This window comes from Prionailurus bengalensis, chromosome X (assembly GCF_016509475.1).
Source record: "Prionailurus bengalensis isolate Pbe53 chromosome X, Fcat_Pben_1.1_paternal_pri, whole genome shotgun sequence".
Classification (NCBI taxonomy): domain Eukaryota; kingdom Metazoa; phylum Chordata; class Mammalia; order Carnivora; family Felidae; genus Prionailurus; species Prionailurus bengalensis.
In genome coordinates this window covers 125464569-125488065 of record NC_057361.1, presented here as the reverse complement: position 1 = coordinate 125488065, position 23497 = coordinate 125464569, and the positions used below count along the sequence as shown (strand labels likewise).

The window sequence follows — 23497 nt, the reverse complement described above, 5'->3', positions numbered from 1 at the left end:
TTGGATCAGGTTAAAAATGCTTTCACATTTCATCAAAACTGGAGTTTGTGTTTCTGTTTCTCATTTTCCTAATAGTATTTGCTTGGTTCCAGAGAGAGGAAGGAAGAAAAGATGTCCTTAATCTGACATATTAAACTGAAAGTTCCCTAGAATATATTATTAAACATGTTTTAAGAGAAATTAGCACTAATCACTGATATCCAGCCTGAATTCACTAAGAAGAAATTATGCCAAACTAACCTTAAGAAATTTTACAAAAAGTTTACTAGACTGGTAGATCAGGAAATATCATAGACTTTATCAAGACATCTAAATTATTTTTTAAATGCCTTCATAAAGAAGAAATAGCAGTTGAAAAAATAGTACAATTAAGGTTATGTCACTGATGGACTAATTGGAGTCAAATAGAATTGACTGATGGATAGATTTCAGCTTGAATGGACGTCCCTGTGATAATCCACAGGGGTTCATCTTTGACCCTTTCCTCTTAAATTTTGTCATTAATGCTTCAAGTTTGTAAGCAAGCATTCATGACTATTGGAGAGTATCTTCTGAGTTATGAATCAAATAGAATTTCTTGTTTTGCAAGAGAGGGGGGAAGAGAGAAAGAGAGAGCCAGTGAGTGAGGGGCAGAGGGAGAGAGAATTTTAAGCAGGATACATGCCCAGTGTGGACCCCAACATGGGGCTTGATCTCACAACAGTGAGATCATGACCTAGCCAAAATTAAGAGTCTGACACTTAACAGACTATGCCACCCAGGTGCCCTAAAGAGAGTTTCTGAAGTTTGAGAGAATAGGCTGAAATCAAGAGATAAACATTAGCTGAATCAAACAAATTCTTACACATAGACACACAAAAAACCCATTAGTTCTTAATAAGAAAGCTTAACAATAATTGCACATTATAAATAAGATGATGGAATATAGGGAAAAAACAAATTTAATGTAAATCTTCTATGTGGTGTAACTATCAAAAAGCCAAATTTGATTTGAGTCTGAGTTAAGAATTACCCAGAACAAGTAAGATAATACACCCTTTTTCTTCTATACTGGTTTGGCCATGTTTAAAGTGTACTGTTCCAGTTTGGTTCTGTTCCAGTTTGGTTTCTATAATAGAGAAAGGGTACATAGCTCAAGGGGATGATGATTGCTAATTTCTGATATCTGAAAGGCTGTCATGTATGTCTTGTGAAAAAAATGTGGTAGACTTTTTTTTTTAATGGCCAGGAAGAAGTACAGGGTTGTTTTGAAGGCAGAGAGAGAACCAGAATAGATTAGTAAGAGACTGGATGTCAAAAATGACCATTTCTCCAATTCCAAGGAGTGCTTAAAATGGAAAAAAGAACAAAAAGAATCATCTAAAACTCTTCTGCAAATATGGTGATGAAATCTTTCCTTAGTCCCCTTCCATGGTCAATCCATTTAAGTTATCTAAAAGAAAGCAATTATGAGATTTGGGAGGAAAATCCTATGGAACACATCAAAATGAATCTCTAATGTGAGGGTGCTATACATTGTCTATACTGCTACAATGTGAGGGAACTAACAGTTGGAACCACTGACCCACAGGAAGAATGAAGTGCATTAAAAATAAAAATATTGGAATCTAATTATATCTCAGTTTACTTTTTTCCCTCCTTTAGAGAGACATATTAAACCTTATTTGCTTCATAAAGCTAGAATGGATTTAAAAACAATATACATGATTTAAAAATTTATTTTTTATTTGTACTATGATGAAGGATAAGATAAAATGGGAGGGGGTAGATTATAAAGGAAATGAAAAGAAGGAATAGGTGGAAACAAAACTTCATTTACAAATGAAGACAAATGACTACCTTATAATTACATTTTGAAAAATAGATTAACTGTGGATTTCTAAGGATCAACCACATGTATTTATCACTGCTTCCATTTACAATCCCACTAAAATGAGATTCAATAAATAAAATATGTATAAATAAGCACCAGGAGAACTGGAGAAGGGATTTTAGTCAGACAAGAAATTTTAATATATTTATTTAAAAGAATGAATGTGGAAAGAGAGAATAAGAATTAATCTATCAAGCTGGAGTAAGATATAACACTTAGAGAAACTCAGCATTTGAGGTGCTTGGTATAGCAGAGAATAAAGAAACTATGGAGACTGGTTATAAGTCTGTGTACAGAGTAGTCAATACCTTAGAGCCTGCCCAACATGTGAAATGTTTGCAGTCAAATGTATACTTTCCAGAAGAACATCAGAAGTTTCTAAAGAAGTTGAATGTCTCCAGAATAACGACTTTTACATACTGACATTTTGAAGTACTCCATAAAAAATTACCTGCTTTCTACTCATCTCCTTAAGTCATCAACCAGTCAACAAGATCAGCTGATACACTGAGCATACAGGCATCTTTTATGTTGCCAAATAATATTGGCATACTAAGGATTACCAAAGTGATGTCTGCTGGGGCAACAGGGTGGCTCAGTTGGTTAAGTGTCCAACTTTGGCTCAGGTCATAATCTTGCAGTTTGTGAGTTTGAGCCCTCATCAGGCTGTCTGCTGTCAGCACAGAGCCCACTTTGGATCCTCTGTGCCCACCCACCCCCTGGCTGCGCCTTCCCCACTCCTACTCTTTATTTCTCTCTCTCTCTCAAAAATAAATAAACATTAAAATTTTTTTTTAAAAAGGGCGTGTGAGTGGCTCAGTTGGTTAAGCGTCCAATTCTAGATTTCGGCTCAGGCCATGATCTCACAATTCATGAGTTCAGGCCTCGTGTCGGGCTCTGTGCTGACAATGTGGAGCCTGCTTGGGATTCTCTCTCTCCCTCCCTTTATGCCCCTCTCACTCTTTCTCTCTTTCTCTCAAAATAAATAAACTTTAAAAAATAAAAAATAAAAAATAAACCAAAGTGATGTTTGCAATGTGAAAGAGAAGAGCAAAGATTTTTTTTAAAAAACTCATATTGGAAGGAACAGGGATAATTTAGGGAACTAAGAAATTTCTTTTATAGTGGTAATTATATTCATAAAACAATGGGATGCTAATATAAAAGGAAATAGAGAATAAGGAAGAGCTCTTAAAATTAAAACGAAGTACCAAAATAAAAATTTCAGTAGAGATATGGGAAAAAAAACTGAGGAAAACCTCCCTACAAGTAGGGCAAAATGGAAAAAAAGATGAGAATGTAAAAGAAAGGTAAGAGACTTAAGAATGTATCCAAGAAGTCCATCCAACTCAGAAGCTGCTGTGTGAGTGAACAGAGAAAAGGGAATAAAGGAAATTAACAAAGAACTAATACATTTTTACAAATGGAAATACATAAGTCTCCAGATTAAAAGTAACTTCATAGGCCCACATAGAGACACATCATAATGAATTTCAGACAACCAGAGATAAAGTGATAGTCTAAAATGATTCTAGATCATAGGGTAAGTCTATTTTTAATTTTTTGAGGAACCTCCACACTGTTTTCCAGAGCGGCTGCACCAGTTTGCATTCCCACCAACAGTGCAAGAGGGTTCCCGTTTCTCCACATCCTCGCCAGCATCTATAGTTTCCTGTTTTGTTCTTTTTAGCCACTCTGACTGGTGTGAGGTGATATCTGAGTGTGGTTTTGATTTGTATTTCCCTGATGAGGAGAGATGTTGAGCATCTTTTCATGTGCCTGTTGGCCATCTGGATGTCTTCTTTAGAGAAGTGTCTATTCATGTTTTCTGCCCATTTCTTCACTGGGTTATTTGTTTTTCGGGTGTGGAGTTTGGTGAGCTCTTTATAGATTTTGGATACTAGCCTTTTGTCCGATATGTCATTTGCAAATATCTTTTCCCATTCCGTTGGTTGCTTTGTAGTTTTGTTGGTTGTTTCCTTTGCTGTGCAGAAGCTTTTTATCTTCATAAGGTCCCAGTAGTTCATTTTTGCTTTTAATTCCCTTGCCTTTGGGGATGTGTCCCAGTAAGAAATTGCTGCGGCTGAGGTCAGAGAGGTTTTTCCCTGCTTTCTCTTCTAGGGTTTTGATGGTTTCCTGTCTCACATTCAGGTCCTTTATCCATTTTGAGTTTGTTTTTGTGAATAGTGTAAGAAAGTTTCATCCTTCTGCATGTTGCTGTCCATTCCTCCCAGCACCATTAAAGAGACTGTCTTTTTTCCATTGGATATTCTTTCCTGCTTTGTCAAAGATTAGTTGGCCATACGTTTGTGGGTCTAGTTCTGGGGTTTCTATTCTATTCCATTGGTCTATGTGTCTGTTTTTGTGCCAATACCATGCTGTCTTGATGATGACAGCTTTGTAGTAGAGGCTAAAGTCTGGGATTGTGATGCCTCCTACTTTGGTCTTCTTCAAAATTACTTTGGCTATTTGGGGCCTTTTGTGGTTCCATACAAATTTTAGGATTGCTTGTTATAGCATGGGGAGGGGAAGGAAAAAAATGGTTAGAGAGGGAGGGAGCCAAAACATAAGAGACTCCTAAAAACTGAGAACAAACTGAGGGTTTATGGGGGGTGGGAGGGAGGGGTGTGTGGGTGATGGGTATTGAGGAGGGCATCTGTTGGGATGAGCACTGGGTGTTGTATGGAAACAAATTTGACAATAAATCTCATATTAAAAATAAATAAAATGATTCTAGAATGTTTTTTTGCAAAGAAATTGTTAACAGAATGGCATCAGAATTCTCAAGTATACTGTATGGTGGAAGACAGCAGAGTAGTAAATCTCATAAATATGAGGGACAAATGACTTTCAACCTAGAATCCTATGCCTAGCGAAAGTATCAATTAAATGGAAAGGTACAGTATTTTCAGACTTCTAAGATCTCAGAAATGTCACTTCCCATACACTCCACCTTAGGAAGACATAGGAGGATATGTTCTATTAAAGCAAAAGAGGGGTGCCTGGTTGGCCCAGTTAGTTAAGTGTCCCACTCTTGATTTGGGCTCAGGTCATGACTTCACAGTTGTGAGATTGAGCCCTGCATTGTGCTCCATGCTTGGCATGGAGCCTGCTTGAGATTCTTCCTTTCTCTCTCACCCCACCCTCTCCCTCTGCCCCTCCCCCACTCTTGCATTCTCTCTCTCTCTCTCTCTCTCTCTCTCTCAAACCAAAACCAAAACCAAAACCAAAACCAAAACCAAGCAAAACAAAATAGAACAGTAAAACATAAAAGAGAAGGATATTGAATCCAGAAAAGAGAGTATCCAACATAGGAGATAAGTGAACAGAAGTCCTAAAATGAAAGCTATGATGCAGCAAGAAGCAAACCTGGAGAGGGATTAGTCCAGTTTGGGCAGGATGCTAGATGTATTTATATAGTAATTTGTAATGATGTTACCACTGGTTATTAATTGAACTAAAATATTGTTATATTTGTATTGGAGGATGGAGGAAGTGTTGCATGAATGAATTAAATTTCTATCATGAAAAGATTGGCTATGTATGAAACTAATAGCAGCATAGGCATATTATTTAGAAATTTAGAAATACCAGTTAAGAGAATTAAAAATAATTAAGACTTGCTTTAGGTAAGGGTTTCTGGTTTTCATGATAAGCCTTTAAGTTCTTTTTTTAAATAAAAAACTATGTGCATTACTTTCATTAAACTCTTGAAAATTAAAAATAAAGCAAATAAAATTAAAAAATAAGCCTCTACATTTAAAAAGATTATTATTCTTAGAACTGCTTTTAAAATATTCATAAATTCTTACCTAAGTTTTGAAAATACAGTAATTCTTATCCTGTTTTTATTTTCAAATAAGGATATTTGAATGGTCTAGAATAATATTTCACATGAGAAAAAATACTCAACTTTAATTCATATCTTGGAAAAGTTTAGTTTTTTATTATTATTGTCTTAAAAATTTTTGTAATGTTTTATTTTTTTATAGTTTTGACTAAGACACCAGAATACTTTTTTGAGAAAAAGATTTTTTTAACAAAGCAGAATATAAGAGCTAAATATCTCTATAAAAAATCTACCTAGATTCATATTTTACATTACATAAAAACTTTAATTATTTATTTATTTTAAAATTTACATCCAAATTAGCATATACTGCAACAATGATTTCAGGAGTAGATTCCTTAATGTCCCTTACCCATTTATCCCATCCCCTCCCACAACTCCTCCAGTAACCCTCTGTTCTTCATATTTAAGGGTCTCTTATGTTTTGTCCCCCTTCTTGTTTTTATATTATTTTTGCTTCCCCTCCCTTATGTTCATCTGTTTTGTCTCTTGAAGTCCTCATATGAGTGAAGTCATGATATTTGTCTTTCTCTGACTAATTTTACTTAGCATAATACCCTCTAGGTCCATCCATGTTGTTGCAAATGACAAGATTTAATTATTATGGGTGAGTAATATTCCATCGAATATGTATGCCATTTTTTCTTTATCCACCTTGATGGACACTTAGGCTACTTCCATATCTTAGATATTGTAAATAATGCTGTAATAAACATAGGGGTCTATGTATCCCTTCAAATTAGTGTTTTCATTGATTTTAGGTAAATACCCAGTAGTGGGATTACTGGATCATATGGTATTTCTAATTTTTTGAGCAACCTCCATACTGTTTTCCATAGTTTTTCATCCATTTACATTCCTACCAACACTGTATCCAGCTTCCCTTTTCTCCACATCCTCACCAACATTTTACTTTTTTGTCTTTTTGATAATAGCCAATCTGAGCAATGTAAGGTGATCTCTCATTGTAATTTTGATTTTCATTTCCCTGATGATTAATGATGTCGAGCATCTTTTCATATGTCTATTGACCATCTGTATGTTTTCAAGTCCTCTGCCAATTTTTAATTAGGTTGGTTTTTATATTAAGTTGTATAACTTCTTTATATATTTTGGATATTAACTCCTTAGTGGATGTATGATTTGCAAATATCTTCTCCCATTTAATATGTAGTCTTTTCATTTTGTTGATAGTCTCCTTTGCTGTGCAGAAGCTTTTTAGTTGGATGTAGTTTCATTTGTTCATTTTAGTTTTTGTTGCCCTTTACTGAGGAGATTTGTCCAAAGAATCATTGCTAAGCCTGATGACAAATAGCTTACTGCCTATGTTTTCTTCTAGAAGTTTTATGTTTTCAGGTCTTCCACTCAGTTCTTTAATGCATTTTGAGTTTATTTTTGTATATTGTATGAGATAGTGATCCAGTTTGGTTTTTTGCATGTAGCAGTCCAGTTTTCCAATCACCATTTATTGAAGAGACTGCCTTTCCCCCATTGTATATTCTTACCTCCTTTTGTCATAGATTGACTGTATATTCATAGGCTTATTTCTGAACCCCCTATTCTATTCTATTAAAATATGTGTCTATTTTCATGCCAGTACCATGCCATTTTGATTACTATAGCTTTGTAGTATAGTTTGAAATCAGGGAGCATGATACCTCCAGCTTTGTTCCACCTTCTCAACATTGCTTAGCTATTCAGGGTATTTTGGTGGTTCCATACAAATTTTATAATGTTTTGTTCTGTGAAAATGCCATTGTGGTTTTGATGGGGATTGCATTGAATCTGTAGATTGTTTTTGGGTAATATGGACATTTTAAAAATGTTAATTCTCCCAATCCATGAGCACACTATATTTTTCCATTTGTTTGTGTTGTCTTCAATTTCTTTAATCAATGTCATAAACCTCCCTTGCTTGGTTAAATTTACTCCTAGGTATTTTATTGTTTTTTTTTTAATTTTTTTTTCAACGTTTTTTATTTATTTTTGGGACAGAGAGAGACAGAGCATGAACAGGGGAGGGGCAGAGAGAGAGGGAGACACAGAATCGGAAACAGGCTCCAGGCTCCGAGCCATCAGCCCAGAGCCTGACGCGGGGCTCGAACTCATGGACCGCGAGATCGTGACCTGGCTGAAGTCGGACGCTTAACCGACTGCGCCACCCAGGCGCCCCTTTATTGTTTTTATGCAACTGTGAATGAAATTGTTTTCTTAATTTCTCTGTTAGTTCATTATTACTGTATAGAAATGCAACTGATTTCTGTATGTTAATTTTGTATCCTGCAACTTTACTAAATTTATTAGTTCTAGTAGTTTTTTTAGTGGAGTCTTTATGGTTTTCTATATATAGAATTATATCTGCAAATTATGACAGTTTTATTTCTTTTCTAATTGGTATGCATTTTATTTCTTTTATGTTCTGGCTAGGACCTGTAATACTATGTTGAATAAAAATTATGAGAGTGGACATCCTTTTCTTCTTCATGATCTTAGAGAAAAAGCTTTCAGGTTTTCACCTTTGAGTATGTTAGCTGTGGGCTTGTCATATATAGTCTTTATTATGTTGAGGAACACTTCTATACTCTGCTGAGTTTTTACCATAAATGGATGTTGAATGTTGTCAAATGCTTTCTTTTGTTTTGTTATTGTGGTGTATCATGTTCACTGATTTGTGGATCTACTTGATCATGGTATATAAACCTTTTATTTAACATATTGTTGAATTTGGTTTGCTAATATTTTGTTGAGGATTTTGGCATGTATGTTCATCAGGGATCTTGGGCTGTAATGTGTGTGTGTGTGTGTGTGTGTGTGTGTGTGTGGTGTCTTTATCTGGTTGTAGTAGCAGGGTAATTCTAGCCTCATAAAATGAGTTTAGAAATGTTCCCTCTTCAATTTTTTTTAAAATAATTTGGGAAGGATAGGTCCTAACTCTTCTTTAAATGTTTGGTAGAATTCACTCATGAAGCCATCTGGTCTTGGACTTTTCTTGTCACTTTTCTGATTTGTCTTTGAATCCCTTATAGTATATATGCTATTACTTTGCCCCACTTATGAAAAGTAGGGTTCAGGAAATTTGGATATATGTTAGGGGGTGGATACAGAGGCATTGGACTATATCTGTATATACTCTAAGGTATTGGCTGGGTATCAAGTACATTCAGCACTCCAACCCTATAGTTGGCACTTCTCAAAACCCACATGAGGTGGCTTTCTAAAAGAAAAGGTATTCTGGAAGTAATACTGCTTGGGGGAATTTGGAGGAGTCAATTTCAGTTTGGTGGTATGGGAATTACTTCCAGCTAAACTATAGAGATATGTTCTCTGTATAGGAGAGGTCAAGACTAAGGAGGTCCAAACTGGAAGTCACATTGAGAATCTTCAATGGGATGGGGTCATCTTTTTATTCAGTAAGCATCTATCACATGCCTAAACCAGGCACTGGGCTAGGAAGGAATAAAATCACAACTTGGTCAAAATTAAGTCAGTCTAGTTTGTATCTATCAAGTCAAAAACTAGATACAGAAATGGAAAAATATTAACCATTAATCTCTGTCTCCTGCTTCTGTCTCCCTGACACTACAACTTTTTCTTTGATTTCCTTCTTTGACAATTTAGGTAAAAATTAGAATGGCTGATTAAAATGTGCCATGTTGGAAAGGGCAAGAGGAATTAGAAGGTAATTTTCCTTTATTCCTTTAAAAATCTGAGATTAAATCAACCGCTGCTTCTTCTCACCTATAGAACACAAAGTGCTTATGGAGCTACAGAAAGTGTTTGCTGTTTAGAATGATTGTTTCAGAGATTTGGTTATAACCAGCTTATATGATGACTAAATTAAATAACGTGTGAAAGCTTATAGCAAAGTCAGGATAGTGGGGTTTTTTCTTTCCTGTTTTTTTCTACCCACAAAAAAGAGATTACTAAGCAAATTAATAAGGAAAACAAAGTGCCCTTTTATTTAATAGCAGAGGCGTTTAGCAGCAGGCCTCTATTTGCACAATGACGTTGCTAATTATAAATGAGTCCCATGTAGTATTTAAGGAATTTACAAGGCTCTTAGAAGCCTTAGAGTTCTGTGCTCCTTCCACTTACAGCATTGTGGCTGCAATTCTCAAAGAGAAAGAAGAGTATTGCTTTATAAAAGTCCTATTAGTGAGACTGTTCATTTACTTAAACCAACACTCTCTCATTTGCCCCACTCCCCCTCTCATTTAAAACCCTAAAGTCAGGATGGGAAGTCAGAGCAGGAGGGCATGGCATACAAGGCCTTTGTCATGTACACTGTGATCCAGCTATAGCAGACTTGTTATCCCTCAAGCAAGCAGTGCCCTTGACCTGTGCTGCATCTTCAACTGGCGAGTTCCTGCTCATCTTCTGTGACACAGCTCACAAGCCTCATTATCTTCTCTGAGCCACCTTTTCTAATACCTGTAGGTACTTTGCCCCTCACTTTACTGAATTCCAATCATAGTTTGCTCATATCTATTAGAACACTGATCACATTATATGGCACTCATGTGTTCCTACAGCCCTCTCCCCCACTGTACTGTAAACTCCTGGACAACAGGGACTGAAATGGACTCATCTTTTAACCCTCCCACCTATCCCTAAATGCCTAGCATAGTTTCTGGCCCAGTAGGTATTCAGTAAGTATTTGGCAAAGTTACTAGGATCAGGAAAGTAAATGGCAGTATGGTCTAAACGGGAAAAAAAAAGATCAAAATGGTGTAAAGAAAAGAAAAGAAAGAGATTAGGATAAAGGGGTCAGTAAAAGACTTGGAGTAGAAAAACCCTGGAAAGAAACAAGTAGGAAGGAGAGGAGTAAAGTAAAATACACATGCTGGGAAGAAAATAACATTGAGAAAGGGAACAATGTGAGGTGTGTGAAATTAAGGTAATGCAAGTAGTTGTCACTTTTCATCAAACACTCTTGGGCATTTCTGAAGCTCCTCTATCTTCACTTTTCCTTAGAAACAAAAAGGGATGGAAAGAAGAAAAGGCCAGACTACAGAGGGAGGCAGCAAACACTGTAGACTATGCACTGTCACTGCCTTTGGCTTCCCCTTCATCAGCCTCTCTCTTCTGATCTAGATCTGAGCTCTGTTTTTTTCTACATGAAGGTCCATGTGTACACAAATTATATAGTTAGGAACAAATGGGCACATATATGCATGTTTGTTTCCCTTTTTTCTTTAATTCTAAAAAAAATTACAAAAGGCAGTGTCATAGCAAGACTCTGGCTCTTCCTGCCTTTGCTGTATCAGAGGGAAATATGTGCATAGCTCCCTGAGGAGATGTTGGCCCCTGCCTACAGCCATGAGAGAGTAGAAAACTCTGGGGTGCTCCCTAGCTTGCTGAACACAATTTACAATGCATGAAGGGTGAGATACTGTTGTAATGATGCATGTAAACATGCCATAGTATTTGTTGTGTCTTTAAGATGAAATGATTTTCAGACTCATATAGCTCTCTTCCTCACAGGGGATGTGCCACTTGATGGTTGAAGCCTTTTGGAGTTATTTCTCGGGTAACCAAAAAGTGCCTCGCACCTATACAAAGCAGCACAGTACAGCCCTGGATTAAAGTCAGGAGCCGAGGTGGCTAGTGTGGGCTCTGCTACTCAGTCTGAGGCTGAGTTTTATCATCTGTCAAATGGGAGTAATCTCACCTATCTACTTGTTAGGGTTACTGTGAGGATCAAATCCCATGATTATATAAGATCCTACATGTGACCAATATTTCACAGTTTTCCAGTGATTCTTAGCACCATTCTTTCATCTGATCCTCTCAACAACCCTGCCAAATATTTTGATTTTCATTTTACAGATGAAGAGACTAAAACTCAAAGATAAGTGACTTGGCCAAAGCCACATAACTAGTAAACCAGGATGATGCAAGTTTTCTGTTTTCAAACTCATCTTCAATTATCCTTAGATATAAACCTGGCTACTCAGTGCTATTGGCTTCCTAGCCCCTGTTTCTTAACTTCCCTCATGGTTCCTCCTCCCTAAAGCCTCTGAAGATGATCTGTGTAATGAATTAATTAGCTTTTGTTTTATCCCCCCTTCTCCCTACTTTTTCTGACTCCTAGAAGAAAACACCAGCAGCCCCAACAAAGAAAACCAGCACCACCTTCAACATCGTGGGAACCACCTATCCCATCAACCTGGCCAAGGACACTGAGTTCTCTACCATCTCCAAGGGCGCTGCTCCCAGTGCCTCCTCAACCCCGACAATTATTGCTTCACCCAAGACCACCTACGTGCAGGACATCCCAACTGAGACCAAGACCTACAACAGTGTCAGCAAGGTTGACAAAATTTCCCGCATCATCTTTCCTGTGCTCTTTGCCATTTTTAATCTAGTCTATTGGGCCACCTATGTCAACAGGGAGTCAGCTATCAAGGGCATGATCCGCAAACAATAGATAGTGGTGATGCAGCAACCAGAGCATTGTATACCCTAGGAAGCATCCAGACACCCAAACCCCAGGGCTCCCCTTTCTGTGTTTCAGGATTCTTCTTTTTAACTCTCTACCAAGCTGTGACTCTCAATTCATATTTATGAGTCTCAATGAAAAAATAATAACAGAAAAATTACTTGCCCCTTTGACATTGCTGAGTATACCCTCATCAGAGCCAAACACTGCCATTTGTTCAGTTGCTCACCTTAGTCTGCCAGTCTCCCCCAGCTGAGGGCACTGCATGTATTTTATTGCACTCTGCCCACTTCAGAAAGAACAGGAGACTCTATTACCTGTAGTGGGAGCCTTGGCTATTTGAGTGGTCCAGAGCAAAGAAGATTGTTGACTGGTCCAGATCATATGATTCTAACTCCTGAGGGAGCCAGTCTATCCCATGTGGTCCTGGTCTGCCACCTCCCTTGCCTACACCACGGCCCACTAGGTATAAGTACTGATAGCAAAGGCAGGAGCCAGTGCTAACCTCTAAACATGGCTCCAGCCTTTTTATTAGCTTGGAGGTTAGTGGGGACAGTTGAGGCTTACCACTGTTAATGATAGATAGCCAAAACAGAATCAACTAGGCCAGCCTGGTCTAAAGATGGCTGATGCCCTGCCAGTTTCAGCCCCTCAGGAAAATAGTACCCTCTTTGGTATATTTCTCCTTTGGGAAAGTTCTCTTAAGTTCTTTGACCCTCCCCCACCCCTTTGTAGCCAGCTGGACACTGCTTAGTTTGGACTCATTACTGCCTGCAAACTCTTCACGAAAAGGATCAAGTATTTTTGTAATTTATACTAAAAAGGGACAAACAGAAACAAAAAGATCTAGATCAAATGCCTATGTATTTTTTTTTTTTAATTAGAGAGGAAAGTCACCTCCCTGCCAAGGCAACTAGTCAAATATTGGATGGGGTAAGAGATTTGGGCTGGGTGGTGGAAGCTTGAAGTCTGGCTCAAAAGAGAAAGCCACTGGCAAGTGAAAGTCAAATTCTTCCTTCCATGCCCTCCACACCCCAAATGCTAGCCAAGGCCTAAGAACTTTGCTCTCACCTTGTCAGCAAACTCTGGTTCTCTATTGATGCCAATTCTTAGAGGGGTGAATTGAAGTCTAGTTGGTTTTTGAGTCAAGTAAATTATTATTACCAGGTTGATAATATATTATTTAGAGGCCATTTGATCTCATTTGTTCTTAATGTATTATAATTGTAAAATTTTTATAAGGTAGATACACTGAGTCTCAGATGTTTGAATGACTTGCCTAGGCTCCTTATATGTGTCTGTAATAGAGAACTATCATGAGTCCCTTTCCAAAGGCCAAAATGAAGACAAGACTGAGAAGCAAGATACATTTGACCTCTGAATCAGCACAATCTCAACAGTCCTACTGAGTCCTGAATGCAGTTTAATTGGACACCAAAAATATTTGTAGGAAGAAGTCACAATGTATCACCCAAGGAAACCACTTCTAATAGTCACAGCTCAATGGAATGATATTAAGATGGTAGCCCCAGCCACTAGTCCAGAATATCCTAGAAGCCCAAAGTAAAGCCACAGATGGCACCAAAAGCAGACTGTCCCTTCCCACTCCCTAAATAAAGCTCCTAAGGGATCTAACAGCCACTGGTTGCCTTTGCACCCATCTTTCCCCCATCCCCTGCTTCCTTGCCATTGCTGGGATAATGCATGCCAGTCCCATTATTCCTAAGAGTGTGTCTATAGGCAAATTCATGACTAGAAGGGTATAGTGTTGTGGATATGTGGGGACGGCGGGGTGGGGGGGGTGGTGGGGTGGGGGGTGGGGGGGTAGGGCTGTTAATGATTGTCTTAAGGAGTTTAAAATGAAAGCCTGACCTTTGCCTTTCTGTAGAAATTGTGTGTCCAAATGCTTTGGTGCAATGTTTAGCGGCTGTTTATTAAACTTCTGAATTGTATTCAGACTGGAAAACATTTTTTGGTTACTCTTTGCCTACCATAGGCAGTACTTTGTTGTCTTTCACTACCACCCTCAAGTCACCCTTACTTTCCACTTCTTACCACCATTGAAATAAGCTGGAAAAAAAAGGGTATCCCCTGAGCAAGAGACCTATTACAGTAATCAAAAATGGACCCCATGTGAAAACATAGCTTTGATTGACTCTGGGGTCTCATTACCCAATAAGACAGAGAAGGAAACACCTGCACTGCTTCCTCTGCTAAATTCACCCAATCCTAGGAAATAGCTAATTCTTATTGCAATTCTAAAGACTTTCTCTTTCCCGTTGGTTACAATTTTTCTTAGACGATAGTTCCCTTAGGTAATAGTTATTAGGCAGAGGGGGAGTGGGTGTCTGGTTGGTTGATGCATGTGTTGGGAAATAGATGGGGACCCTTATTTCTTACAGAGTTAGGAAAAATATGGGAAATAATCTCATGAGATCTTCTTGAGGAAATCACCTGGCTCCTAGATGATGGGAGAATTCTCTTTGGGAGAGCAGTTCAAATAATATAAAAAAGTTTTTATTGTCTGAAATAAAATGAGAGACTTGGCCAATCTGACCCTCAGTGCATATTCCAGCCCTGTGGTCATCTGATGGATGCCCTGCTGCTGCAACAGTCTCACAATCCCTTCACCAGTTCAACCATATCCCCAGAACAACCAGATGGCCGTGTCTTTGGCAAAATTGCATACCAATATTTAAGGGTTGTTTCCTTGAGAACCCTCTGAAACCACTTTGCCTCTGAAATGCCTCTGCTGTCTTGGGGCACCCGGGTGGCCCAGTCGGTTAAGCGTCCAACTTTGGCTCAGGTCATGATCTCCCAGTCCATGGGTTCAAGCCCTGCATCGGGCTCTGTGCTGACAGCTAAGAGCCTGGAGCCTGTTTCAGATTCTGTGTCTCCTTCTCTGACCCTCCCTTGCTCATGCTCTCTCTCTGTCTCAAAAATAAATGTTAAAAAAATTTTTTTTAAAGAAAGAAATGCCTCTGCCCCCCTCCAGTCTTAAGGAAAAGCTCAGTCTGTCCCCATCAGCACTTCTGTTGCTGAACTTCCTAGAGTTTGAAACCCTTATCCCAAATTGGGACCTGTATTTCTGGACTCAAATATTTTGTGATATTTAGAATATCAGTTCTAGATGCTGCTGTAAGAATGCCTAACACAAAATAGGCACTCAATAAGCATGAATAAATGAATGCTAATCTAGATGAGAGCTACATGAAGGAGGGATTATTTAGGGTGGTGTTGGAAAGGAAACTAAACCATGATCAGTGGAGATTAATAGAAACAAAAGCAATGTGCAAACTTCTAAAACAACTCTAAGAGCATCCAGGTACTATTAAGTATGCTCTGTTTTAAATCATTTTAAATATTTTTTCTACTTAAATAATTGTTTGCTTCTATGTACTTTTAAATCTGGAGCATTCAATTAATGGCCTATTAGTTCCTAGTGTTAAAGTACTGAGGTAAGGAGAGCAAGGCATTCCTGGGCACTAGGAACCTCTGAAAATCTCAAGCATAGTTCACTGGCCCATCTAGGATGCATTTGTATTATGACACCTTTCAGAGGGCTTCCCAGTCCGAGCTTCGGTAGGAGACCCTCTGAAACTCTGAATCCTTCCAATAAGTCTAGCAGAACATGGAATGAATATGAAGTGAAATGGAAAAGGAAGAACACAATTAGGGGAAATTCTGTCAAAGAAACCCTAGAATTGGAGGCATGGATCTTTCTTCATTCAATTTCAACAGCTTTGAATTACACAGACTCTCTTCTGCCTAGAAATGTTAATCATGTGATCATCCACTAGAGTGAGGCTAAAGGTACCTGCCCTTATTGACTGGGCAGGCTTCCCTCTGAGCCTCCTACCCTTTCCCATCAGAGAGAAATCTGGATCTGTTTTGCCTTGCTTCTTCTGGAGCTCCAACAATTTGATATCATGGGAAAATACTGAGAATGAACACCTGGATTTTAGCCAGGGTTTAATCTCATCACAGATGTTAAGTGATGGTGCTGGGTAAGTCCCTCCCCTGAACTCAGACTTAGTTTCCCAATTAGTAAATAGAGAGCTGATCAGAGCCAAGACGTTATAGTATGCTTTCCAGCAGCTGCCCTAGTAGTCCACTCTACCTCTGAGTGTCACCACATCCTTGGACCCCCATACCAGCCCACCTAAAGAGCACAACCCCTATCTTTGATTGCCTGACATACAACTCACATGGGTTGGCAGCTTCAAAAAAATTTGGTTAAATACCAAGACAGCAAGGTGGTTAAACCTGGGAATTCAAGGGCCAAACTCATATCTGGTAGTGACTTCCTCAAGCCCCACACCATATCCTTGGCCTGAGTTTGATGTGGCAGGGTCTTGTGTAATGGTGTGTAGGAGCTCAGCTCCTGTCCCATCATGAGAAAAGTTGGGTCCTACAGTGAGAATATTAAAGTGGTGCTGGTGTCAGACAGGGGTCCCCCAGGTAAGCCAAGAGCACATAATGGGAACAAAACACCTCCCCCATTTGTTTTTCCTCCAAAGGTTCAGCTTTGGGTAGAACAGAAACCATCCGAATGAACTCCCTAAACTTTTTGTGACCAAATCAACAGAAATCATGGGATCTTCACATGCCATCACTCCCTTCCCTTCTGTCACAGACTAAAAGTTGGCATCCCTTCTGTCTGAGACCAGTCCCTCCTTTGTTCTTCATCTCTGCTCCTCTCTTCTAAAATAATTCTACTTCTATTTTCTGCTTTCAGTGAGATACTCCTACTGAGTCACCACTACCCTGGTTACTAAAACTTAAAGGCATTTTTTTCATTTATCTTACTTGAACCTATCAGCAGTATTTGATACTGTTAACAATAACTTTATGTTTCGGTTTTTATGACACCATAGTTTCCTGATATCCCTACTTTTCCCCCCTGCTACCTTTTGGTTTGTCATGATTTTTCTGTTCAACTTCTCTCATCTCTTAAGTGCTGCATTTCCCTAAGGTGTTTTTGTTCTTATCACTTTACACACTCCCCCTGAATGATCTCATCTGTCATCTGTCCTAGTAGCTTCAGTGACTGCATATTTCAATTATCTTTTGTTATGTAACAAACTACTCCCAAATTTAATAGCATAGAACAACTGTTTATTATTCCCCTGGGTCAGGAATGTGGACAGGGTTCATCACAGATGGCTTATCTCTGCTCCACAATGCCCAGGACCTCAGAAAGGAAGACTCAAATAAGCAGGGATGACTTAATTGACTGGAATATCTGGAGATGGAGAATCTACTTCCAAGCTCCACGTGGCAGGGGATTCTGTGGTGAGATATAGGCATATTAGTTGCCCAGCTCTAGTCCTGTCCATCAGAGAAAGTGTTGGGTTCTAAACTGAGAAGATGAGGGAGGTTCTGGTTGCTAAGCCAGGGGGTAGAGTAAATCATATGTCTGGCAGCTAGGCTGTGATGGTTGAAGGACAGCTTCAACTTAAATTATCGACTGGAGCATCTATACATGGCTTTTCATTATGGCTTCTCACAGCATGGAAGCTGGGTCCTGAAAAGGAGCATTTCCAAAAGGAGCCTCTTGGAAAACAAATGTTCTGAGAGATACTGTTGGAGGCTACATGGCTTTTACTGTCATAACCTGAGAAGTACCTACATTTTGTTGGTTACAATAGAGTTACTAAGGCCAGCCCAGATTCAAGAGGAGGGACGTAGACTTCACCTATTAATGGCAGGAGTGCCTAAGAATTTGCAGACATGTATAAAAACTGCCACACCTCCTATATTCTGATAATTGGCAAATCAACATCTCTAGTCTAGTTCTTTCATGTCAAATTTAATATATTCATAGCAAAACTCTTGACTCTCCAACCCATGCAATTCTTCCCTTGGTCATTCCTTTATCAATTAATAGAAGCAGCATTTTCCCAGATGCCCAAGGCAAAAACTTAGAAAGAATTCCTGATACCTCTCCCTCATATCCATACTCAACACATCTGACAATCTTGTGCACTCAACCTCTAATTTAAATTTCATATCAGACCACATCCTCCTCACTTCCATTACTAGCACTCATGATACATATCTAGAATGAAATTGCTCTGTCTGATGTCAAAGAGGTTACTGCCTGTGTTCTCCTCTAGGATTTCAATGGTTTCTGGCCTCAGATTTAGGCATTTCATCCATTTTGAATTTATTTTTGTTTATAGTGTAAGAATGGTTCAGTTTCATTCTTTTGCATGTTGTGTCCAGTTTTCCTACCACCATTTTTTAAGAGACTGTCTTTTTCCATTGGATATTCTTTCCTTGTTTGTCAAAGATTAATTGACCATATAGTTATGGGTATATTTCTGAGTTTTCTATTCTGTTCCACTGATGTATGTGTCTATTTTTGTGACAGTACCATACTGTTTTGATCACTACAGCTTTGTAATGTAATTTGAAGTCCGGAATTGAGATGCCTCTGGCTTTGGTTTTATTTTTCAAGGTTGCTTTGTCTATTTGTGGTCTTCTGTGGTTCCATACAGTTTTTAAGATTTTTTGTTCTAGCTCTGGGGAAAATGCTGTTGGTAGTTTGATAAAGATGGCATAAAATGTGTATATTGCTTTGGGTATTATAGACATTTTAACAATATTCTTCCAATCTGTGAGCATAGAATTTCCATTTCTTTGTGTCATTGCCAATTTCTTTCATCACTGGTTTGGAGTTTCAGAGTACAGGTTTTTCCACGTCTCTAGTTAGGTTTATTCCTAGGTATCTTATGATATGTGTATACACACACATACATACACACCATATATATAAATAATGTATATAATGAAATATGAATATATATAATGAATATATATAATGAAATATGACTCAGTCATAAAAATGAAATCTGCCATTTGCAATGACATGGATGGAGCCAGAGTATTATGCTAAGTGAATTGAGTCTAGTCATAGAAAGAGAAATACTGAATGATTTCACTCATATGTGGAATTTAAGAAAAAAAATGAGAAGAAAAGAGAGAGAGAGAGAGAGAGGCAAACCAAGAAACAGACACTTAACTATAAGGAATAAACTGATGTTTACTAGAGGGGAGGTACGTTGTGGAATGACTGAAATAGGTGATGGGAATTATAAAGTACAGTTGTTGTGAAGAGTTCTGGGAGTTGTATGTAGGTGTTGAATCACTAAATTGTACACCTGAAATTAATAATATACTCTACGTTAACTATCTAGAATTTAAATACAAAATTAAAAAAAAAAAAACAAGACGCATCTACATGCTGCCTACAAGTGACTCATTTTACACCTAAAAGCACCTGAAGATTGAAAGAGAGGGGATGGATTATATTTTTGGGGGAAGATGGTGGCGTAGGAGGACGCTGCGCTCACCACTTCTTGCTGATCACTTAGATTCCACTCACATCTGCCTAAATACCCCAGAAAAACGCCAGAAGACTAGCAGAATGCACTCTCCGGAGCCAAGCATAGACAAGAGGCCCACAGAAGAGGGTAAGAAGGGTGAAGAGCTGGTGCGGGCTACACAGACTGGTGGAAGGGAGCCGGGACAGTGGAGGGGCAACCCGCCCAGCAAGGCAGAGCCCCCGAGTCTGGCTTGCAAAAGTGGAGGGGCCAGACTCCTTGAGTTCTGACAGCCAGCAGGACTTAACATCTGGAATGCCAAAAGTCAACATTCCATGCTCGGAGAGCGGAGGGGTAGAGGATACCGGGAGGGAGAGGTGTTGAGCCCTGGAAGACAGAGCTCAGCTCAGCAGGTAAAAGGCGCTGGCCAGTGCCATTTCCCTCTCCCCTCCCCCAGCCAAAATCCCAAAGAGAACCAGTTCCCGTCACCGAACTTGCTTGCACCACGCAAACACCCAACACTGTGCTTCTGTGGATACATCCCTCCGATGGGTCTGCCTCCCTCCAGGTACTGCAGGGCCTCTCCTGCAGGGGACCACCTACAGCTAAGTGAGCTAAGCCTGCCCTCCAGCCCCTGTGCACCTTGAAGATCCACCCTGGCCAATATGCCAGATCCCATCAAAGCAGCACCACAAGCCTGGCAGTGTGCAAATAGCCCAGACAGGGGACACTCCATTCCACAGTGAGTCCTGGCCCTGGGAGAGGGGAAGATAAGGTACACACCAGTCTGACTGTGGCCCCAGCGGGGGGCTGGGGACAGAAATCAGGTCTTACTGTGGCCCGCCCACCAAAACAAGTTACCCCAGACAGCACAGGGTAAGTGCCCTGTAGTTCTGCCCCACCCCAGGGACTATCCAAAATGATGAACCGGAAGAATCCTCCTCAAAAGGAACTCCAGGAAGTAGAGACAGCTAATGAATTGATCAAAAACGAAAGCAATATAACAGAACACAATGAATTTAAAATAATAGTCATAAAATTAATCGCTGGGCTTGAAAAAAGTATAGAGGACAGAAGAGAATCAATTGCTGCAGAGATCAAGGGACTAAGAAATAGTCATGAGGAGCTAAAAAATGCTATCAATGAGGTGCAAAAAAAATGGAGGTGACCACAGCTCGGATTGAAGAGGCAGAGGAGAGAATAGGTGAAGTAGAAGATAAAATTATGGAAAAAGAGGAAGCTGAGAAAAAGAGAGATAAAAAAAATTCCAGGAGCCAGGACCGGCAGAAGATGGCAGCGTAGGAGGACGCTGGGCTCACCGCGCATCCTGCTGATAACTTAGATTCCACCTACACCTGCCTAAATAACCCAGAAAACCACCAGAAGACTAGCAGAATGGAGTCTCCAGAGCCAAGCGCAGACGAGAGGCCTCTACTACAAAGCTTTAATCATCAAGACAGCATAGTATTGGCACCCAAACAGACACATAGACCAATGGAATAGAATAGAAACCCCAGAAATAGACCCACAAAAGTATGGCAAACTAATCTTTGACAAAGCAGGAAAGAATATCCAATGGAAAAAAGACAGTGTCTTTAACAGATGGTGCTGGGAGGACTGGACAGCAACATGCAGAAGGTTGAAACTAGACCACTTTCTCACACCATTCACAAAAATAAACTCAAAATGGATAAAGGACCTGAATGTGAGACAGGAAACCATCAAAACCCTAGAGGAGAAAGCAGGGAAAAACCTCTCTGGCCCTAGCCGCAGCAATTTCTTACTTGACACATCCCCAAAGGCAAGGGAATTAAAAGCAAAAATGAACTACTGGGACCTCATGAGATAAAAAGCTTCTTTACTGCAAAGGAAACAATCAACAAAACTAAAAGTCAACGAACGGAACAGGAAAAGATATTTGCAAGTGACATATCGGACAAGAGCTAGTATCCAAAATCTATAAATAACTCACCAAACTCCACACCCGAAAAACAAATAACCCAGTGAAGAAATGGGCAGAAGACATAAATAGACACTTCTCTAAAGAAGACATCCAGATGGCCAACAGGCACATGAAAAGATGTTCAACATCGCTCTTCATCAGGGAAATACAAATGAAAACTACACTCAGATACCATCTCATGCCAGTCAGAGTGGCTAAAATGAACAAATCAGGAGACTATAGATGCTGGTGAAGGTGTAGAGAAACAGGAACCCTCTTTCACTGTTGGTGGGAATGCAAATTGGTACATCCACTCTGGAAAGCAGTGTGGAGGTTCCTCAGAAAATTAAAAATAGACCTACCCTATGACCCAGCAATAGCACTGCTAGGAATTTACCCAAGGGATACAGGAGTGCTGATGCATAGGGGCACTTGTACCCCAATGGTTATAGCAGCACTCTCAACAATAGTCAAATTATGGAAAGTGCCTAAATGTCCATCAACTGTTGAATGGGTAAAGAAATTGTGGTTTATATACACAATGGAATACTACGTGGCAATGATAAAGAATGAAATATGGCCTTTTGTAGCAACGTGGATGGAACTGGAGAGTATGATGCTAAGTAAATAAGTCATACATAGAAAGACAGATACCATATGTTTTCACTCTTATGTGGATCTGGAGAAACTTAACAGAAGACCATGGGGGAGAGGAAGGAAAAAAAAAAGAGGTTAGAGAGGGAGCGAGCCAAAACATAAGAGACTCTTAAAAACTGAGAAGAAACTGAGGGTTGAGGAGGGATGGGAGGGAGGGGAGGGTGGGTGATGGATATTGAGGAGAGCACCTGTTGGGATGAGCACTGGGTGTTGTATGGAAACCAATTTGACAATAAATTTCATATTTAAAAAAAGAAAGAGAGGTGATGGAGAAACACTTATTATACAAATAAATATCAAGAGAAAGCCAGGGGCACGTGGGTGGCTCAGCTGGTTAAGCATCCAACTTCAGCTCAGGTCATGATTTGTGGTGTGTGGGTTTGAGTCCCACATCAGACTCTGTGCTGACAGCTCCGAGCCTGGAGACTGCTTTGGATTCTGTCTCCCTCTCTCTCTGCCCCTCCCATGCTCACACTCTGTCTGTCTGTCTTTCAAAAAGAAATAAACATTAAAAAAATGTTTTAAATAAATTAATTAAAAAAGAGAAAGTCAGAATAGCAATGTGGCATTGGGCAAGCTAGATTTTAAAACAAAGACTTTTACAAGAAATAAGGAGGGGCACCATATAATCATAAAAGAGACAATCAAACAAGCAGATATAACAATTGTAACTATGCACCCAACATGGGAGTACCCAAATATATAAAAAAAATAATAAGAAAGATAAAAGAACTGATAACAATAAAATAATAGCAGGAGATTTTAACACCACTTACCTCATTGGACAGATTATGTAAACAGAAAATAAAAAAAGAAACAACAGCTCTTTATGACACACTGGACCAGATGGGCTTAACAAGATACATTCACAACATTCCATCCTAAAACAAGACAATACACATTCAAGTGCACATGGAACATTCTCCAGAATAGATCACATATTAGGTCACAAATCAGATTTTAACAAATACAAAAAGTTTGAAATGATATCATGCACCTTTTTTAAATATGAAATTTATTGTCAAATTGCTTTCCATACAACACCCAGTGTTCATCCAAACAGGTGCCCTCCTCCATACCCATCACCCACTTTCCCCTCCCTCCCATCCCCCATCAACCCTCAGTTTATTCTCAGTTTTTAAGAGTCTCTCATGGTTTGCCTCCTTCCTTCTCTGTAACTTTTTTCCCTTTCCCCTCCCCCATGGTCTTCTGTCATGCACCTTTTTTTTTTTTACCACAACGCTATGAAACTAGAAATCAACCACAAGAAAAAATCTGGAAAGAGCACAAATACATAAATATTAAACTATATGCTGCTAAACAATGATTTGTTTAACCATGAAAGCAAAGAAGCAATTTAAAAAACAAACATGGAAACCAATGAAAATGAAAAAAAAAATTGTCC

General features: G+C 39.1%; 1 protein-coding gene across 1 annotated transcript in view; it reads left to right on the top strand.

The window, feature by feature from the left end:
- GABRA3 (gamma-aminobutyric acid type A receptor subunit alpha3) overlaps positions 1 to 13833 on the top strand; it is a 380473-nt gene extending 366640 nt beyond the window's left edge. The window contains exon 10 of the mRNA XM_043571691.1: positions 11818 to 13833. Within this exon, the coding sequence (XP_043427626.1) occupies positions 11818 to 12153 (336 nt within the window). The 3' untranslated portion in view covers positions 12154 to 13833. The remainder of the gene's footprint in view (positions 1 to 11817) is intronic.
- The last annotated feature ends 9664 nt before the right edge of the window (positions 13834 to 23497 follow it).